Source organism: Octodon degus, unplaced genomic scaffold (genome assembly GCF_000260255.1).
Source record: "Octodon degus isolate 3935 unplaced genomic scaffold, OctDeg1.0 scaffold00081, whole genome shotgun sequence".
Lineage (NCBI taxonomy): Eukaryota > Metazoa > Chordata > Mammalia > Rodentia > Octodontidae > Octodon > Octodon degus.
Window position 1 is genome coordinate 1575122 of NW_004524657.1, and position 22094 is coordinate 1597215.

A 22094-nucleotide genomic window follows, 5' to 3' on the forward strand; every position below is an offset into this window, starting at 1 on the left:
TATGAATATAAATTATAATTCATAAATTTTGGGAACATACCGTCTCTTAGTTCTCTAGTTATACTATTTTCCAACTCTTGGCGCATCTGAAATAAATCAAACATTTATAATGTTCAAGTTAAATAAGACATTTTACGTGAATAATATGCATCACACAGAAAATGTGGTCTTTAAGACTTTAATTTTATTGGTACGTTTTAAGTATATATAATAATCATATTTACCATAGTGTATTTGTACCCATATATGATGACATAACTTGATCTACTCCTTTTTCTTTTTCCCATTCCCCCTATGATATAAATTAAAAATTTAACATATATTGTTATTGATTTTTTAGCACTGACTCTTACATACAGAAATGGAGAAAGCTGTTTGTTGTAAATATCATACAAAAAGTCTGCTGCTACATCAGCACACTCTACAAATGGACTTCTCTTCCACCCTATGGGTCATGATTCCACCTGAGTCTACAGGGTGGATTTCAAAGAAATAGCTGTAGCTCAGTCCCACAAGTGACACCTGGCCACCAGTAACTGTCACGGTCATTATGCACGTCCACAACACACTAGAACTTTGTGCGATATCCTATCCTCAAACTGTTAGAAGTGCTGGTCATTTACTTGCCATTCCAGTATTTATCTTATGTTTTACTCTTAGTACTTCTTTGCTATCATGAAAACTTTTTCTTAGTTCAATTGTTCTGAAACATTAAATTTTCTGAATATTGCTTAATCTTAATTTTTGTTCTAAGATTTATACTGTATCTTTGACTTACAATTTATGTAAAAGACATTATATGATATCTTCTCCTAGTATTAGAAACTTTAAAAAGTATATTTCCATTTTTTGTTGAAAAAAAAAAGTCTGCTGCTAAAAGACTTAACATACGCTATTGATTGTGACTAAATAAATATTAATAATACAAAGGCTTCAGGAATTTGCTTTGAAAGAGTAAGCAGGTTTGAGCCAGTTTTCAAACTTTCTTTGATTCATTACTTTCTAGAAATGGAAAAAGAGAAAAAAATATATAGCTCTTATTGTAACTTTGCAATCTTTTCAGAAGTTAGGAGTCAATTTTTTTTGAAATGTGACTCATTAGTTTTTCTATTTATGAAATGTGGGGGAATAACCCTATCTGTTTTGTACTTTCTCCAGCTAATGCGTTCTTACTTAAATCTTCTGTATAAGCTTTATCTTACTAATGCTACAAGCAGGATGTAACGTATCACATACAACAAAATACTTTGTGGTAGCAATGATAACATGACATTCAATGCTTTCAAGAATTTTAGGTGTAAAGACAAGTTCTTCTGTCTTTTCTTTCTTTCTTCTTTCCTTTTTAATGTATCTGGTACAGGGTTTTACTATGCAGTTTTGACTTGTAGTGATTCTCCTGCTTCAGGTTCCCCAGCGCTGGGATTACAGGCAGGCACCACCATGCTGTCTCATTGGCCAGTGCAGTGCGGGGGTGGGGAGGTAGTGGAGGGCTGTGGGGGCAGGGCTGGGTGTGGGACAGCATGTGGTATAGTGGATCGAACCCATCCCTGCACTTGCCTAAGCAGGTGCTTAGTCTGTTGAGCTATTTTGCTGGCTTTTTTTTTTAAAGGCATGCTGTCTCATTGCAAAGCTGCTGCTGGGAAAGATGTCAGGCACTCGTTTCTTCCCCTAAGTGTGTGCTTAAGTGTGATCTCTGATGAGGCACTCAGATGCCTGCATCCCACTCATAAGTCATGTGCCTGCAACAAAGCTGTGACATCAATCGCCATCTCTCTTACCTGTGTTCTGAGCATCATTTTCTGCTACCTCACTGTAGTCCCAATAAGAAAAATGACAACATATACCCAACAGACAAGTTTTCTTCTTCCTTGACTTGAAATATACTAAATCTAAGTGCCTTCCAGATAGCTCAGTGGATTAAAATACCTGCTTAGGCAGACACAGGGACCGGGGTTCAATCCCCGGTGGGCCACGCCAGCCCGGCACCCGTGTGGCATGCTGAGACAGTGATTGAGACTGGGCATGGTGGTGTGGGCCTATAGTCCCAGTACTTGGGAAGCTGAAAACAGGAGGATCACTATGCGTCTGATCAGTGTAGTGAGACCCTGTACTAAATACATTAAAAAAAGAAAGAAAAAAAAAAACATATATATACTAAATCTAGGCACTGTATTAGGTGTATCTAAATATATCAATGAACTTGTCCTGTTACCAAAGTTCTGAAAACTACACCACATTTAGTTCAGTTATACTAACTGAAGAAAGTTAACAAATATCTCTTGAAAATGAAAGCTATAGGAACTTAAAAAAATATAAATTTCTGCTTCCTTTCTTTATATGAACACATATTAGGGTCTGGGGAGATGGCTCAGTAGAATAAGCGCTTCCCTGACAAGTGCAAGGGCCTGAGTTCAATCCCTGGTTCTGCAAAAAAAAAAAAAAAAAAAAAACACACACACATATTAGTGTGATCTTTACTTCCCATGTGTAAGTCAACTAAACATGGTATTTCATCAGATTAACCCCTCCTCCAGGTATCAACTCAGACCTTATGTATCCTAGCCCAGGGCTCCACCAGGAGCTATTACCCCTGCCCAGTATATCACCAAATTAACAGTAAGAATTAAATCAGAAATTTCAGATACAAAGGAAAGGCAGTACTATCACTAACCTTGGTGAGGTAGTTCTCTATGCTGTTGTTTGAAGACTGTGGGTTTAAAGTACAAACCACCAAGTTTTCACTGGGAAGAAAACTCCTGTGTAGCCCCAAACTATGATTAAAATTTCCAACACAAGGACACTCTAGGACAGGTCTTGTACTAACAGTGTTCAGCAAAGATCTGCTTTGCTGTTTCTCCACCAGAAGTTTGGTATTGGCTTCTTCTAGCTTCTCATTAGCTCTGCAAAGATTACAAAAAGAAAATACTTAGTATCTCATTTTTCCCTGATTCCCTCCTTTTTTTTTTTTTTTTTTTTTTTTTTAGTTTTTTGAGACAGGGTCTCACTATACAGCCCAGGCTGGCCTTCAACTCACAGTAATCTTCCTGCTTCAGCTCCAAGTGCTGGGATTATAGGCATGCACCATCACGCCCAGCCTTAAATGACTTTTTAAAATGACTTTCATTTAAAACAACTGCCATAAGAGTCAATGGAATTTCCATTCCATGTTCAGTGCCTTAACATTATGCTGTAACGTTAATATTACAGCATGACTATCACAGAAAAACTAAAATCGTTCTAGAGAAGTACATTTATTTGTAGAGGGATTCCTAACTAACAAGTAATTCTCACAAAGCAGAAGAAAGAAAAATGTTTGTCAAGGGTGTCTGGCTTACCAGGAAACACTGCTACTTCCTCTAAGACTACTCAGAAGCTTCTTGAGGAAGCCACTAGAAACACATGCATTTAAAGGGTAACTATAAGAGATAATGGATAGGCTAATTAGCCTGACTAAAATAGCCGTTTCACTCTGTATAAATATATACATCTATAATACCAGCACTTTAGGAAACTGAGACAGGAGGAGCACAAGTTGGAGCCAAGCCTGTATCCAAAAAAAAGGGGGCTTCATTCAATCCCCAATACTGAAAAAAAAAGTACATATATATGTGTGTGTATGATATTCAAATAAACATGAAACCATTATGTTGTACTCCTTAGATATATACAACTAAAACCTGAAACCAAAGTTAGAAATACTTCTATTTAGCTAAACAGTTTAGGTATTTTAAAAAAACATTTTTCAAAGACATGTTCCAGTCTTTGTACCAGGTAGCTTTTGCACCTGTATATCTGCCCATTACCTGGAAGTGAGAAAGTAATTTAGAGCAAACATCTCCAGGGGAGGAGGCCGCTAGCTTCGTGATCACAAAGAACCAGGGCAGCTCCTGGGCCAGAACCTCTTTCCTAAGGCACTGCAGGCAGACCCTCCTCCTTTGTCTTCCACCCATCCCTCACACTGCTTCACAAGTACACTTCTCATCCCTGTCACTCTTTCCCTACATCACAAGTATAACTTTATGTAAAAGAGAAAAAACAGACAGGTTTCCAGGCAGCTTCTAGAGATAACACCAATGATCACAAAGAAGGGGCCAGTGTAGGGGCCGGGCAGATGGCTCAGTAGAATAAGAGCTTGCCTGGCAAGCAGAAGGGCCTGAGTTCAATCCCTGGTTCCACCAAAAAAGGGGCCAGTAAGATAGCTAAGCAGTCCAAAGTGCATGCTTAGGCAATCCTTGGCACCACATGCCACGCTAGCTACAACCCCCTGGGGTGGGCTGAGCTGGCGACAAACAAACAAAAAAACACGAAGGAAAGCTATTTTACTGCATTACAGAATGTGTCTAGTATCAGTAGTACTTTTATTGTAATCTCCCAAAAATAAGGTTAATAATTCTATATAAATGAATGGCAACATGTACTATTATTGCAATATAACTTTTTTTTAATGATAAACCTTCAAAAATACCTGAATGACCTCATCAGATTAACTACCTAAGAATCCTAAAACTAGGCTAGGCATGGTGGCACACATCTGTAATCTCAGCACTTGGGAGGTTGAGGCAGAAGGATTGCTGTGAGTTTGAGGCCAAGCTGGGCTATACATTGAGTTCAAGGGAGCCTGCACTATGAAGTAAGACCTTTTCTCAACAAACCAAAATCCAATAAAAGGGGGCGGGGATATAAACTGTCCTGGATTAACATTTCAAAGATGAACTTTATTTTTCAAATGTCTAGTTAGCATTCATACCTAATGTCATGAACCTGTCTCTAAAATTGATGCTTTAGAGAAAAATTAATGAGCTTAGTTTATTTTCTATGATTCTGTTTTGACTTACTTGTTTAGCCTACTGGACAATGATTTTCTAGTTCTGAATTCTTCTATGTAGAGTTGCTTATATTTTTCCAGTTGTATTTTATTGGAATCTTCTTGAGTTTTTGTTTTACAGAGCTCTGATTCCAGGTCTTTAATCCTGAGTTCCATTTGATTTCTCATTGAAGCATTATTACTCTCTCTTAACTGCTCTAAATGTTCTTGAGATGCTGCTTGTGTCTAAGGCAAATTAAAAGATATATTTTAAAAATTATGACCCAAATACAAAGGCAATCATAATATGCAGTGAATGTTTAAATTCAAACATTTTTTGACAGTAAAAATCTTACTGCTATTGATTACCTTCAAAATACTTCTACTTTTGAACACACATATCCTGTAATTCTTGTCATTTTGTTTCTTTTTTTGGCAGAACCGGGGATTGAGCTTGCCAGGAAAGCGTTTATTCCACTGAGCTATCTCCCCTTGAGCTTGTCAGGAAAGCGTTTATTCCACTGAGCTATCTCCCCAGCCCCAATTCTTGCCATTTTCTGAAGCACTTCTAGAAGTCCTCTTTCATGAATGTCTTTATAAGGTGGAATTAAAAATACAGTAAACGCTCCTGCTAGGTGCCATTCAGTGGAAAGGCAGGACCACAGAAACATGATGGTGTGTCCTCTTTCTTCTCTACTTTATCCACCAGATCTGGCCCCATGTGACTTCTGGCTTTTTCCCACAGTCAGAATGACAAGAAAATGTAAATATTTTGACACAATTAGGATATCAAGACAGCTGTGACAGCACAAATGAGAGTTCTCGCAAAGGACCACTTCCAGAAGTGCTTGAAAAAGTGGCAATAATGATGGGACCAGTATCTTCCTTGGGAGGGAATATACTTGGAGGGGGTCTAATAGTAATGTGTCTTTTATATTGTGAAAATTTTTTTTAAAAAATTTAAAACATTCACTGTATTGTTTTTGATAATAACTCATAGTTACTGTAGGTTTAGGCCAATAATTCAGAGAGTAATTTTATCTATGTAAAAAAGATGCTGCAATTTATCATCAGTATCAACTGCATTAAATCTGAATTATAAAAATTTTGAATCTGTTTCTTTTTTGGTAGTGCTAGGAATCCAACCCAGTACTAAACAAGCACTCTACCATTGAGTTCCATTTTTAGCCCTGAATCATGCTTATTACTCATATAATCCAATAATTCAAAGAATATAATTAAAAAATTTAAAAACTGAACAAGGTAACAACAATTCAAGGGTATCGTACAACTGCTACACTATAAGTTTTTTTTGCTCTTAACAGTGTTATGTCCATTAGATTTAAAAAAAAATCAAATGATTCTCAAATAAGTATTATTCTACAAGAGTAATTTAATTATAATGAAATGGAAATATTTAATGGAAGGCAAGACGTCATCTTTTAGAAAGGAACAAGACAAAAGTTGTACGGGAAGCAGAAGAAATACATACAATAGAAACATCCAAATGTAATTTTCAATGAAATGATTTAAACACATTAAAGATAAATAAATTAACCTGTAAAAATAAATTGACTTGTTTTAATTTTTCCACTAAATCTCGTCTTGCTCTTTCTTCAATCTCCTGCTTATACTGTTCTAGGTGGCCATGTTCTACAACATTTTGTTCTATGTAGCTTTTCAGGTTTACTACTTCTTGTTCCAACTTCTTTTTATTCTTCTCTAGTGTTTCACATTTCTTTTGTATATTTTTCATAGATAATAACTCCTGGTTTAGAAACTGATTATTTTTATCCAGATGTAGACATTTGGAAGATGTAGTTTCCAGTTTTGCTGCAAGATCATCGATCTGCATGAATAAAATAACACAGATTGGTTAGTGCGTTGAGGACAGTCTAACGCAAAACAAAAAGATTTGTGAAAGTTAATTTTCAAAGGGCATGAATCCAATAAAATTTACAGGAAATGTAAAGCTGTCAAGAAAATGTAGCAAGAAAACCACTTCTCACGAGCTTGAACTAAGAGACCAAGGTAGTAAACATGAAAGAGAACTTTGGATTTTAGTAGTTCTGCATGTAGGAAGCAGGCTGAGAAAACTAGTCAGTTGCACAGGTTCTTTCTTAAGAAAAGAGTGCATCAGAGTGGTCAGGGTCTAAAGAAAGACCCCAGGGAATTGTCCCATGTCAAGAACTAATTCTTCACTGATTACAGTAGCAGCAGACACTGGTGCGTCCCAAATATGCTCTATTGAGAAAGAAAGTTTTTAGCTATTTAGCAGAATGCTTTGTGGATGGTGACAACTTGTTTCTTCTGTTATTTTTGACTCATGCAGAGAGGGACAGCATTCTCTAGTGTCTGCAATCCAGGTACCTCACTCCTGTTTGCACCTGCCTAGGTGGGAAGATCTAGTGCTTGCACGTGATACCACAATATGTGAGACTTGCAGTAAGTATTGAGTAGGAGGGATATAAAAACATTACAGTTGATTGGCAGAGTGTACTGATTTTATTTTTATTTTTTATTTTTTTGGTGGAACCGGGGATTGAACTCAGGCCCTTCACTTGCCAGTCAAACGGTTGTTCTACTGAGCTATCTCCTTAGCCTCCTGCACTGATTTTAGAACATATCTTTTTACAATATTCATTCTATGAAAGAGGTAAGAATATGTGGGTCAATATTTAGCTTATTTTATTTTTTGTATTTTAGGGAAGGGTCTACAGGGTGTCTCACTACTAGATCGGACTTATAGTGATTCTCCTGCTTACAGCCTCCCAATAGCTGGGATTACAGGTGCATGACACCCTGCCCAGTCACAACTGCTATCTCAGTGTGTCCCAGGGGAAGGGCCCGTAGGGCAGGCCCCTGCTGAGCTATTTGGCCGACCCTTGGCTTACTTTAATGACTAGAGTGTGATAAAAATGACATCATGCGACTTCCAATATGGGAAGAATGGTAGTCTAAATTAATGTCCTCTCTACTAGTTGGTAAAAAGCTAGACAAAGAGTTAATGAAACACGCAATAAATAATATTCTGAGTTAGTAGATCCTCTTTACAAGTTTGGAGGACTAGGAATGATAAAGGAAGCACTGGATGGAAGAGTAAAGGTTTGAATGGAGAAAACAGAAGGAATAGACTCTGCTTTGTAAGCCTGAATTCCCAGGAATGTCCTTCAAGAAGAAAAATATCAAGAGTGAAGAGAAAGGCATCCCACTATATTTACTGACAATTAGGAAAGACAACTAGCAGCATACAACAGGACTAGGAAGGAGACCTCATTGGAGATTCCAGTTCAATTTGGTATTGGCACAGGAAGAATTATATTAAAACTAGGACTACAAAAATAAACCTGTATATTTATGAACAATTTTTAGCTAGCATGATACAACTATTAAATAGGAAAAAAATAGGCTTTTCAATAAAAAGATGATGCTGAGATACAACTGGGTAATCACATGCAAAAGAATAAAGTTAGACTCCTAAAAAATATCACATATATGAACTAACTCAAAATATAACTGCTAAATGTAAGGAATAAAAGTACTGGTCCACTGGTGTGATTGAACTCTGATATGTTCAAAGTCTAAATGTAGACTTTTTGTCTGGTTGACCTATTTGTGAGGAGTGCTGTTGAAGCCCCCACAATGATTGTGATGCTTAATCTGTTCTGTCCAGTAGCATTTATTTTATCAAATCTGGAACCTTTATAACTGTTATGTCTTTCTATTGAAATATTCCCTTTACCATCATGTGGTGCTTTTATCTCTTATCAGTTCTAGCTTAAAGTCCACTTTGTCTGAAAATATGATAGCTACTCTTGACTGCTTTTCAGCTCCTGTTGCATGGAATATTGTTTTCTATCCTTTCACTTTCAGTCTGGGTAGGCAGAACCAATATTGACAAAATGGCCACATTACCAAAAATGCTATACAGACTTAATACAATATTAATCAAAATACCATTAGCTTTATTCCCAAAAAGCACCTGCCTGGCAAGCACAAGGCAGTTTGATCCCTGGTACAAAAAAAAAAAAAAAAAAAGCAAGTCTTACGTTTTTTTATGCATGAGGTGTGTCTCTTGTAGGCAACATACAATTGGGTTATATTTTTGGATCCAATCTGCCTATCTATATCTCTTGATTGGAGCATTATGACCATTTACATTGAGAGTTATTCCTGAAAGGTATTTGCTGAATCCTATCACTGCATTATTCTTCTGTTGCTGATTTCTTTACTTTTACCCTTTTGCTTAGCTACTCACTCTGATTGATGTCTTATTTCCTGTGGGTCCTTTTGTTTTGTATACTTAACAGATATCTACAGACTGTTTCATCCAAAATACACATTTTTCTCAGTAGCACACAGGACATTCTCCAAAACAGGCCACAGCTGAGGCCATAAAGCATGCTTACATAGTAATAATAATAAAACCCTTAAATAATCTCAAGTATACTAACAGACCACAGCACAAAGAAACTAGAAATCAACAGAAAAGATACCATAGAAATTATATAAACACAGACATTAAATAATACACTCTTAATGGGTCACAGGAGAAATTAAAAAAATTAAAAAGTTCCTAGAATCAAATGACAATGGCAACACAACATATAAAACATAATAAAAGCAGTCTTAAGAGGAAGTTCATAGCTGTGAATGTCCACAGCCCAAATAATAATCTAATAATGTACTAAAAGAAGGGCAACATAAGTTCAAAACTTGTACAAGGAATGAAATTATAAAGATCAGAGGGGAAATTAATGACAAATTAAAAAAAAAAAAAACCCAAACCAATAAAGTACCAGTGAGTTTGATTCCCAGTACAAAACAAACAAAAAAGAAATTAAAAAGGTAATTTTCATGATCAACAGGGTCATAATCCAGTGGTATATAAGAAACTATTTTGAAAACTTACATTCCAATATATTGGAGAATCTAGAAAACTTGGATAGATCCTAGACACACATAAATTACCAAATATGAATCAAGAACATAGAAGCACTCACAACAGACCAGTAAGACACAATGAAATTGAAGCAGTAATAAATATCAATCAATAAAAGTCCAAGACCTGATGGATTTAACACAGAATTTTTATCAATGCATCAGGGGAAAATTAATGCAAATAAATCTCAAACTCTTCCTTTAAGTCGAAAGGGAAAAAATACAGCCAAATTAATTTCTTAAAACTAGAATAATCCTGCCCTTATGACCAGCCAAAGATTAGGAAACAAACCAAAGAAACATTACAGGCCAGTTTCCTTAATGAACACAGATGCAAAAATCTCAACATGGTATTTAAAAGAGAATGTAACAAAACATTAAAAAGGTCATTCATCATGAACAAGTGGGTTTTACCAGGGTATAAAAGGATCGTTCAATATATGTTAAATCAATGAATATAATACAACACATAAAGAATAAAAAAATCTCAAGTTCATCTGAATAGAAGCAAAAAAAAAAAAAAAAAAAAAAAAAAAAGCCTTTGACAAAATCCAACATCCATTCCTGATAAAGACTTGGATGAAAAAGGTGTAAAAGGATCTTAGCTCAAACTGATAAAAGCCACTATGAAAAACCCACTATGATGTCCTATCAAATGGAGAAAAATTGGAAGTGTGATGGCCTAAGCTCAGACTCGTAGCATAAGTATTGCCATGATAAACTTTAGCTGACCCCAGAGTTGTAAAAACAGGCCTACGTGTAAAACAAGTAACCATATGGAGGAAATATACCTTGAGAAAGCGCTGACCCTAAACAATAACAGGAAAAAAAAGTAGCCAGATGTATAGCAAGAAAAGAATCTGTTTGACAGGCAGGATGGGTGCTAATCTAACTGTCTGACAAGCAGGATGCTATATATCTTATTCTGTTTGACATGCAGGATATACTGCATATTTTCTTTATATACTCTTCATGTCCTCTGGTCAGCACTGCTCACTTAGTCTCTGAAATGGGTCTATGCTGATGGTCACTGAACTAAGCTAATAAAAAAACCTTCAAATTTTTAATTGGCTACTTGGATTTCTATATTGATTAGGAACCCAAAACAGAAAGTATCCCTTCTAAATTCATGACAAGACAAGGCCATCCACTCTCATCAGTCCTATTCAATACAGTACTCAAAACTTTAGCCACAGCAATCAGGCAAGATAAAGAACTAAAAGGATTTAAATAGGAAAGGAGATGACCTGATCCTTTGCAAAGAAGACTAAAAAACTCCATCAGGGGGAACCACCCGCTCCAGCCCCCCTCCTGTCCCTCTCTTGGACAGGAGCTTTCTTTCTCTCAATAAATATATTCTGCTCATTAAAACAAAACAAAACAACTCCCTCAGAAGGCTCTAGTAACTTCCATCAAGAGGCAGAATACACAATTAGCACCAAAAAAATCCTTTTTTTTGAGATATTATGGATCTTGTGCTTGCCATGCAAACTCTTATTCTACTGAGCTATCTCCCCAGCAAGCACACACAAAAAAAATCAACACAATTTCTATAACACCAAGCTATACTATAAAGCTACTGTAGTAGAAACACCACAGTACTGGTACAAAAACAGACATGTGGACCAATGGAATAGAATAGAGAATGATAAAATTCTAATAACTCTTTATTGGAAATAAGGAAAACAGTCCCAGTAAGAGCTTCAAAAAATTTTAAGTACCTAGGATTTAACCCAATGGGAAGTGAAAGCCCTACACTGCTTTGAAAAGAGACAGGCTATTAGAAAAGGAAAAGCCCCGTGCTCCTAGATAAGCAGAGTCAACATTGTTAAAATGGCCTTATTATCAAAAAATGTAAATGGACTTAGTGCAATTCTAATCAAAAATACCATTAGCTTTTTTTCCACAGAAATAAAAAAAAAAAAGTGCCTGCCTGGCAAGCACAAGGAAGTTTGATTCCTGGTACAAAAAGAAAGAAAAAAAATTTCTAAAATTGATAAGGAACCAGAAGAAATCTAGAATAGCTAAAGGCAACTGGGAAAATAACAACACAGGAGGCACTACAATTCCAGACTTCAAGTTATATTCAAATCACAATTCCAAACTTCAAGTTATATTATGACAAACAGTGTAATACTGGTATAAAAACAGGAATGCTGACCAATGGAATAAGGTGGCCAATAATATATACTGGAGATAGGACAGAATCTTCAACAAATGGGACTGGGAAAACTGGTTATGCATGTGCAGAAGAGTGAATCTAGAGGGGCTGGGGAGATGGCTCAGTAGAGTAAGTGCTTCCCTGGCAAGCTCAAGTGGTGAATCTAGATTGACTGAAATCAATTCAAAATCAGAAACAATGAATCTGCTGGAAGACAGATTGGTAAAACTGTTGAAGATAACAGGCATTGGCAAGAATTACCTGAAAAGAGCCCCAACTGCATAAGACACAATACCAAAGAATCAACAACAGATATCAAATTGAAAAGATTTTCAATAGGAAAGAAGACAATTGACAGAATAAAGAAATGTGCACAGAATGGAAAAAAGGTTCTGTCAGCTGTCCTCAGACAGAGGACTGACAGCTAGAATGTATAAAGAACTAAATAAATTAGACCCTCCAAGAATAGAAGACCAAATAAAAACTGCACAACTGAAATGAATAGGCACTTCTCAGAAGAAGTACAAATGGCAAATCAACACATGAAAAATTGTTTAACATCTGTGGCCATTGGAGAAATGTAAATCAATACAACACTGAGATTGTCTTACTTCAGCATGAGTGGTTGTTATCAAAAACTCAATAAACAAATGCTGGTGAGCTTGTGGGGAAAATTAGCCCTTCTTCATTGTTGGGAGTAATGTAAGCTCCCAACAATGTACTAGTAATGTAAACCAGTACAACCACCATGGAACTCAGTATGAAGATTCTGCACAAGACTGAAAATAGAAATTTCAGCTTGCCAGCCTTATTGCTTCTGGGTACCTTCCTGAAAGAGCTAAAGTCATCATGTTAGCGATAATGTGGACTCATATTTATAGCAGCATAACTCAAAATAGCTAAGTTATGGAACAGTCTACATGTTTACCAACAGATACATGGATAAAGAATATGTGGCCTTCTTCATTTACACATATGATGGAGTATTACTCAGCCATAGAGATAAGTCATTTGTAGAAAAATGAATGGATCCTGAGACTATAATATTAAGTAAAACAAGTCAGAAACAGAAGATTAAACATTCTATGGTTTCTCTGAGACCAAAAATATAACTAGTTTAAATATAAAAATAAAAGATGGATGCTAAAAAAAGGAGGACTCTGTAGGGATGGGAAGGGGATCTTCAGAGGAGGGAGGGCAGACTATGGGTAGTGAAGGGGAATAAAAATAATCAAGATGTGATCTGTATCAACTGCTTAAGTTGAATGTAATCACTATATACCACAAATATATCAATATAAAATTTAAAAAATATATGAAAACCTTAAAAGAATATATAGGCATAACCTGACTGGATTTGGTAAGTTTACCAGATAAGACAAAACAGATTAACTAGGCTTTGTCAAAATTAAATATGTTGAAAAAGGTAACACCAAGAAAGTGTAAAGGTAAGCCAACGCCACAGAGTGGCAGAAGATATCTGAAAATCATGTATCTGATAAGGGATGTATGCTTAGGATATACAGAATACTCACACTTTAAAAAAAAAAAAAAAAAAAAAGATAACCCAAAGCTGGGTGTGGTGGCACCCGCGTGTAGTGTAATCTCAGAACCTGGAAGGTTGAGGCAGAAGGAAAACTGTTGGCAAGGATGCACAGAATCTGTCTTACACAATGCTGGTAGAATGTGAAATGGTGCATTCAATTTGGAAAACAGACTAACACTGCTAGTTTCTCAGAAAGTTAAGCACAGAGTTATATGACTCAGCAGTTCTACTCATAAACCAAGAGAAATGAAATCAGGCAAACACAAAAACTTCACAGGTATTTCTACAGCAGCATTAGTAACTGCTGAAGTGGAGACCATCCAAAGTCCATCAACTGATGAATGAATTAAAAATCCATTTAGGAAAATATTATTTAAAAGAGGAACTTAAATACGGATACCTGCTACATCTTGAAAACATGCTAAGTGAAAGAAGACAGTCCCAAAAGAAGCCTGAACACATATTGGATAATTTGATACAAAAATGTCTAAGAAGACTGGGCATGGTGCTGTGAGCCGATAATTCCAGTGCTTGGGAGGCTGAAAACAAGAGGATCACTACAGTCTGATCTACATAGTGAGACCCTATACTAAATATATAAAAAACAAAACTGTTCAAGAGAAGAAAATCTACAAAGTACATCAATGGTTCTTTAAGGCTGAGCAGAGAAGGGGATGGGTGATGGCTAAAGGGTCTGAGTTCTCTTTTTTGTGTGAAAGAATCGCTGGTGATGATTGCTAACTCAGTGGATACACTAAAGACCACCAAACTGCATACTTTATATGAATACATTTCAAGGTTTATTAACAGTATTTCAGTAAAGATGTAACTAATCCCTGAAATTCATTTGACACACATGACTTGGGGTCATGTAATGGTGTACAGGTTGGTTTTATATCATTAGCCAGAGCTTACTGGTGCATTTTTCATTTATATCAAACCTATAAAAGTGAAAACAAAACCCAAAACCCTGGGTTTCATTGCTCAGAACACAGTTTTATAGTTCCCCAAGCTAAGTAATTTTTGTTCCCAAAACTAATAAAAAATTACCTTGTGAATTAGTGTGTTAATTGGAATATTCATTTCATAGTCACTAGATTTTAAATCTCCATGGAAACAAAACTCTCCATTTTCCTGCTCATTTAACTTTGTTTCTGTCATTTTAAAAAGCTTCTTAAACCTGTAAGAATGTACAGAGTAAAGTTTAAAAATTCTAACTGTTTAAACATGCATTATATTCTATCATAAAAGAAACAAATTTAGAAATTATGACCCTTTTTCATTTATTTCAACCTAACATTGGAAAATACTCTGATGCAATTATAATCTTAGTTAAGTAATATGCAGAGAAAGTTTATGATATATATGTGGCAGGTGAAGAGCTAATACTGTAACCATATACAAGATTTTTACAATTAATATCCACTTTGGTATGTCAACATAAACATTAACTTATTAATATTATCTAAAACTCAGAGATCAGAAACCAAGGTGAAGAAAAATATATATAAATGCTTAAAAAGATAAAGAAAAAGTACATCAAGGAGATCATTCCAAGAAGAAAAAGAGACAGAGGAAACATCATCTTTGAATTTGAGTTGAAGAGGAAAAGAAGAGGCCAAGTTTAGGAGAAAGGAAATCAATAGAGAAATAATGGGTTGACTAAAAGGCTGTTTTAAGAAGAAATGTCAGGGGTTGGGGATATGGCTCAGTAGAATAAGTGCTTGCCTGGCAAGTAGAAGGACCTGAGTTCAATCCCTGGTTCTGCCACAAAAAATAAATAAATAAAGAAGAAATGTCAGGCTTTGCTACCACAATGTTGACAAAAACCAAGAGGTGCAAAACAGTGTAAAGACAGGGAAAGGAGAGACAAATACTGATTAGAAGCAAAACAAACTCAGTTCCCCACAATTAAACACAAAAGCAGCCACGTTGGAGGCTTTAAGCCCCTGGAAAACACTCCATTTCCTTCATCTGGTGGTAGAAACATTTGCATCGACAAGTCAAACATTCATTCTGTGAGCGAGACATATGTAGTAACCCTTTCTATTCTGTAGGTTCTGTTTCCAGGGATTTAGCCAATAGTGTACTGAAAATACTAAGGAAAAAAACTGCACCTGTACTGAAGATATATGGTTTTTTTTTCTTGTTATTACTCCTTGAATGATATAGCAATGACTTATATAACATTTACACTGTATTAGGTGCTATAAGTAATCTAGAGATGATATAACATATAGGAAGACTGAGTAGATTATATGTAAACACTATGCCATTATATAAAACAGACTTGAATATCCAAAGACTTTGGTAACTGAGGGAATTTTGGACCAATACTCTGAAAACATCAATGGCTGATTGAATATTATTATTTACATATTATACATGTGTATGAGCACACAACACTAGAAGCAAACAGAAGTTTAATAACATGTATACCTCCACACACACATGGGAATACCCATGGAAAAGAAGTCTAAGTCTGTGACAGATTTTATAACTAAAAAGAGAAAGTGGTACAAAGAAAATACAAGCTAAGTCAAGATTAACTTTAGTGTTATTAAAGAACATATGCTGTTAGATATTAAAATATTTTAATGCTGAATGGAAGGATATTATCAAAAGAAGGTAAGATAGTGAAAGATATCTTTAGAAATAAAAATTCAAGGTAGATGGAAAAAGAGTGTACTTGACATTATTTCCAAGCACTGTCATGTTTTTGAAATCATCAGAGTAGATAATATTTTGGCATTCAGAAAACAGACTAGGCTGGGGGTTTCTGATGTAAATTTTAAAACAGACTAATTTGTTTATTAAAATCAAATATTAAGTTCATATTTAGTATTTTAGTAAAGTGAGTGAAATTATTTAATGAATGATTGATAAGATTTGACATATAAAAATCTTACCCAGTTAGCTCTTTATTTAATTCAATGTTTTTCTTCTTTTCTTGATCCAAAGTATATTCTAGAGATTGTTTTAAATCAGTAAGTTTCTTTAACTGTTCCTTATCATCTTCAGACTTTGAAAAACAATTTGAAAATGATTTTTAAAAAAGCTAGAATTCATTCTTTCTTAAAGACTACTTCTCATGAGCTCATGAATAACATGTTTTAATGCAATGTCACAGCTCAAATTAACTTGTATTTCATCATGTTTTCTGAAATTAGTATTGCCAAAATTTGTTAAAAATAAATTTTACACATAAATGTTGATGAAAAATTTAAAAGAATGGTTATATTTCCATTTTAGTTTCTAAAGATACCCTAAGAAGCCTTCCTATCAGTAACATATGATATGTCAGATTTACTTAAGCCATATTTTATGAAGACAAGTTTTGGAAAACATCTTGATTTCATCATATTTCTGAACTTCCCTTGACTTTGTTTCTTCAGAAAAAACACTTATTTCTCTATAAGTATTCTCTCAGAAATTTTTCTTCCTTTTTTTTTCTTTTTTTTTTTTTTTTGGTGCTGGGAATCAAACTCAGAATATCACCACTAAACTACATCCCTGGCCCAGGAATTTATTTATTTATTTATTTCTATTAAATATTTTTCCTTAAAATCTGTCTTCTTTGTAATGCACAGAAATCTAACTTCTGCATGATTCTTGCGGTTTTTCTATCAGCTTGTTTCTTCCCCTCCAATGAACTCTAACAGCCTCTGATACATGATTTCATCTACAAATTTAGTTTTTTTACCACTTGTATACATTAAAATTTGATTTTCATGCTGTACTTGCAATAGAATAATGTGAGGGTCACCAGCACTTTTATTTTGATAGGGCTCTTATCCTGCCAACTCCTCCAGCCTCCTCATAGAGACACCATCTCTCCTCCCCTCTAGAGCCACTGCTCTACTAACGGCAGCAGCTTAGTCTTGTCCCCAGTTCATTTTAGACTCTCAGAGCCTTTGACTCTGATAACCGAACAACCTTGATCTCTGGTCAGGGGTCATTTACCTCTTTTACTTCTTCCTTTTAGTTTACTTCTCACAGAAAAAAACCTCATCGGTCATTATTGAGTATGTATTACTTCTGAAGTGAATCCTACACATTCTGAATTGAGTCATACTGCTGTTACTTTGAATTTAGTCATCATCTAATCTTGGGTCGGAGGCACTCATCCTTATAACGCTGACCAGCATAATTTATCTTGCTTTGCTCTTATAATGCTACATTCCTACTGGGGTCAGAGTGTTTTCTTTCCAATAATTTCCAGTTCTATACTGTGCTATTACCAACTTTTCCACACCTCAATACATTTGTGCTTGACAATTAATGTAAGATGATGTCCCCAGGCATTTTATTTCACTTATCAACATATTGTTATATGTATGAAAAGTATGGTAATAAAACAATTAATTTATGTGAAATCTAGAAAATATTAGTTCTCCAAGTTTCTTCAGAAAAACACTAGTCAGAATGCTATAGTTCCCTGATAACACATTTTCTTGTTGCTGAGACAAAACATCCAACACCTACAAGTTAAGGGAGGAAAGATTTCATTAGCTCACAGTTTATAGAGGATTTAGTCCATAGTTGGCTGGCTCCAAAGGTGGCATGGCAGAGGGGTACTGCATAGGAGAAGTAGCAAAAAGTGACAAGTGACAAAGCTTTTGTCCCAGCACCTTATCGAGGCTACTCACTCTCAGGGTGAGTAGCACTCACACCCTTAATCCTAACATTCCATTTTTGATCTCTGAACTATGCCAAACCAATCAGTGGACCAATTTAGTAATTACATACCCTGAATCCCAGCATCATACACCCCATATCCAGCCACCTCTGAAAAAAACCATACCACTGACCACATGAGACCCTAACTCCCACACAGGAAAGCACAAACAACAGGAGATTCTGTTCTGCCTGGCCCACAGTTACATGGCTCTCATACATCAGTGAACAGTCACCCAGATTTATGCATCAATCCTGACTGTTACATCTTTGAATGGCTGATAAATCCAACTGAAGGGAAAATATTCTGAAACTGCAATGCTAGGAGCACTAGTTACTCTGTAAGATAAACAGCCATTTCCACGGACATCTTTTCCCATTTTTACAATCAAAATACAGGTTTCTCTAGAGGAAAAAAATACTTGCATAGTGACCTCATATCCATTCTTGATGTGAATTACAAAATCTCATGGAAAGACTTTGATTGCAAGAGAAATTAAAAATTCTAGATCACACAATTTAATTTCCTGGCATTTAGAAAGTATGTAAAACATTAGCTATGACTCAGACCATATATATCAATGTCCAGAGCAGCATTATTTCCAAAGGAGAGTGGCAATAACTTTTAAGTACATTAGTGGATAATGGATAAACAAAATGTATGTACAAAATATGGATTTTAAACTATCACTATCTTTTTTATTAACATATGACTGAACTCATTAATTACATGAAATCATTTACCTTCTATAAAGAGGACCTCACTAATAGCAGTGTATTATCAATATGATTATGACAAATATTTTTCATATTGCCTAAAATATTCCTGTATACTAGTAGAGAAATAAAGACTCCTTTTGGGTATGATAGAAATTAAAGAGACTGACTTACCAAATTTGCACTTAATAGGGTTTTCTGAAGATGTTCAGTTTTCCCTGCTTGCTTTTTTATTTTAACTTTTAACCTGGAATTCTCAAGTTCAAACCTAAAATATTTATTTCAAAAATTATTTTCACAGACCTATTTACAAAAGTCGTATAATGTTTGAACATTTGAAAGACTACACAATTTTAAAAATTAGAAAAAGAAGATGATCTGGTAATTATCATTCCTCTAGCTGTGCTTGTGGATAGCTTTTCTTCTGCAGTGTTGGGGGCTGAACGTGTGGCCTCACATGTGAAGCAGAGGCCACAGTGCTTACGACTGCTCGATATCCACAGCCCTAATTTACACATTTCAAGTAACTCTACCAAGGCTGGAATTGTCCTCTGGCTTGACAGAGATTTATTAATGATATAACTGACACATCCCACATTCTCTTGCTCATGTACTTTATAAATACCCAAGTGCTTTGTATACTGCTTTAAATCATACTTTTGTAGGCGTTCTTGCATCTTCTCAGCATGTCGCACAGCTTCTGCATGTCGATCCTGCACTTCTTCCAGCTGAAATTAAAAAGAAAACAATTACTAATGACTTGCCTATCACCAGTGTGTTACAATTATCTGGAATATAGCCATAATGCTCCACCTCTGTACTGTGTAGTTATGTCCATGGGGGGCCTGGCAAACACAAGGCCCTGAGTTCTATTCTCAGTACTAAATAAATTTAAATAAATACTTAACTCTGTTCTGCAACTACAGAGTTATCTGAATTGTTGAAGCAGGGATCTTATGACCCACAATCCCCAAAGTAACAACACTGTCTGGACCTTTACAGAAAAATTTATCGACCCTTGCTCTACATCTGAAACATGCTATTCCTGATTTTAGCTATGTTATCAGGGTCTCAACCTGACAAAACTGGAAAGCTGCCGCAGTGCTGTGCACCTATAGCCTAGTGACTTGGGAGGCTGAGGCACTCGACCAGCCGGGGCAATGAGGGAAATCCCTGCGCTGCAGGAAAAAAAACCAAACATGGTAAAATGGGGGAAAAAGAGGAAATTCCTTTACTCATGCTGTCCTTTTAGTTGTACTTGTATATTTTTACATTCCAAACATTATACTATACTCTATGTATTCCAAGTACCATTCATTTTCTATGGCTTAAAAAAGTCTTACATGTGACTGACAAGGACAATGTCAATGATGATAAAATGGACATGGTACTTCAGTAACATTGAGATGGCTCTTGGAACTGTTTGAGAAACAGTACCCAGATAGAGGCCAGCATGCTGTGGCCTGAATCCCTGCTCCACCAGCTACCTGAAGTGGGGTCATAAGATGGAACTCTCTTGTTTTCTCCATCTGCTAATTCAAGATAATAAAAGTATTTACACCTCACTAGACTTCTGGGAAGACGAAATGAGTGAATATGCATTAAGAATTTAGAAGACTATGTGACATATATTTAACTATATAAAATCTTTGCTATTAGGTATTATATTTCATGCTTTGATAAAATGTGATATTGTAGGGGAATTTAGGTAGAATATTGTCAGGGTCAAGTCCAGCCTTGATAATTTAGTGAGATTATATCTCAAAATTTAATAAAGGAGCAGGGCTTGGTGTCACATACCTGTGATCTTAGCACTCAGGAGGCTGAGGCAGGAGGATTGCTATAAGCTTGAGGCTATCTTAGGGTGACATAGTAAATCAAGGCCAGCCTGGGATATACAGTGAGACCCTCTCTCAAACCAAAAAGAAATAAATTAGGCCAGGTGTACTGGCACATGTCTATAATGTCAGCACTTAGGCAGGTTGAGGCAAATCTGAGCCCAGCCTGGGCAACTTAGGGAGGGTCTATCTCAGAATAAAACCTAACAATAGCCCAGAGATGTAGCTCAGGGGAAGGCCTTGGTTTAGTCACTGGTGCCAAACATTTCTTTAAGGTGAAGAGGAAACAAAGGAGTTTTCAGAATGGCTCAGGGCTATGTGAGACTGTGGTAAGAAAGGTGCAGGAGGGTGAAGGAAAAAAGGAGGGAGACACTCTCCTGCTCCCAGGTGTCTCTTTAGCTGACCTCAGGCGAGAAAGCAACATTTGAGGTCTTGGGCAGGTGGTGGGCAATGGAGGTCTTCTATACAAGCTGAACTGCTCATCACTCATAGTGAATGTGGCAATAAATGCAGGGCAGGGCATCCCAAACACACCTCACTACTCCTAAGGCTCCTCAGTTCCAGTAGTGATGTACTTCATTGGAAACAACTTACAGCTTATGTTCTCTCAGCTCGACTCAAGGGGCAAGGGCCATGCACACAGCACTTTCTGGCCTACGTATTATATAAGTGACATGACCAGGAGAGGCAGCTGAAGCCACTGAGCTGAAACCAGTGGACCTGTTGCTAAATAAAGGTTCTCAAATCAATCCATTTCCAGTAACTGCTGGGCTGCTTCAGCAAGCACTTTGATGAGCCAATGCAGGGCATGTGGTGGGGTACTTCACACAGAGCTCTTCAGTTGGTCAAATGCATGGTCTAGTATAAATCCTGAGTAAAGCTATATATAATGAAGACAAATCTCCACTTCTTTTTCATGGTGAGAAAAACATGAACATTTGATATAAAATTCTCCTCTATTAGATTAAGTGCTTTCAATTTTGTTTCTTAAAGTATTTTTATAATAGAAATCTTATTATGCCAACGTTTCAAAGAAATTACTGGTTATAGTATAGCTAGATACTGAATTTTTCTAAACAGGGTCTTGCTACGTAGTGCTGGCTGGCCTTGAACTCTCTTATATAGCCCAGATCCTCCTGCTTCAGCCTCCTTAGTGCTGGGATTACATGTGTACGCCAACATTCCTGGTTTTAATTCTTTATTTTAGATATAAATTCATAAATTCCATACTTTTTTTTCCATTCATAAAACTTTTATTCCACTTACATGAACTTAATACATATGTTCTTAACAATTACACTTAGATTGTTCATGAAAATTTCTTAAGACATTAAACAAAGCTAGCCATCATCTCAAGTTATTTCCCCATTAACTATTTTTACAGCACATGCATGTTAGGCAAGTATCAAA

At 35.9% G+C, this 22094-nt stretch overlaps 1 protein-coding gene and 1 long non-coding RNA gene across 7 annotated transcripts in view; one reads left to right on the plus strand and one right to left on the minus strand.

Annotated features, from left to right (window-relative positions):
• Window positions 1-9633, plus strand: part of LOC111818152 — a 23980-nt gene extending 14347 nt beyond the window's left edge. Inside the window, exons 3-4 of the long non-coding RNA XR_002822214.1 lie at window positions 2242-2245; window positions 9623-9633. This is a non-coding gene — a long non-coding RNA (uncharacterized LOC111818152). The remainder of the gene's footprint in view (window positions 1-2241; window positions 2246-9622) is intronic.
• The window catches only part of LOC101583412 (ankyrin repeat domain-containing protein 26), a 117568-nt gene that overhangs the window by 1693 nt on the left and 93781 nt on the right, over window positions 1-22094 (minus strand). For 5 of the 6 annotated variants that reach the window (XM_023721250.1, XM_023721248.1, XM_023721247.1 and 2 more), the window contains 8 exons: window positions 19504-19574; window positions 19021-19114; window positions 16362-16474; window positions 14503-14632; window positions 6363-6653; window positions 4836-5050; window positions 2672-2900; window positions 41-86 (listed from right to left, as the gene is read on the minus strand). In XM_023721250.1, the coding sequence (XP_023577018.1) occupies window positions 41-86; window positions 2672-2900; window positions 4836-5050; window positions 6363-6653; window positions 14503-14632; window positions 16362-16474; window positions 19021-19114; window positions 19504-19574 (1189 nt within the window). The remainder of the gene's footprint in view (window positions 1-40; window positions 87-2671; window positions 2901-4835; window positions 5051-6362; window positions 6654-14502; window positions 14633-16361; window positions 16475-19020; window positions 19115-19503; window positions 19575-22094) is intronic. The other variant, XM_023721249.1, reaches the window with a different exon arrangement.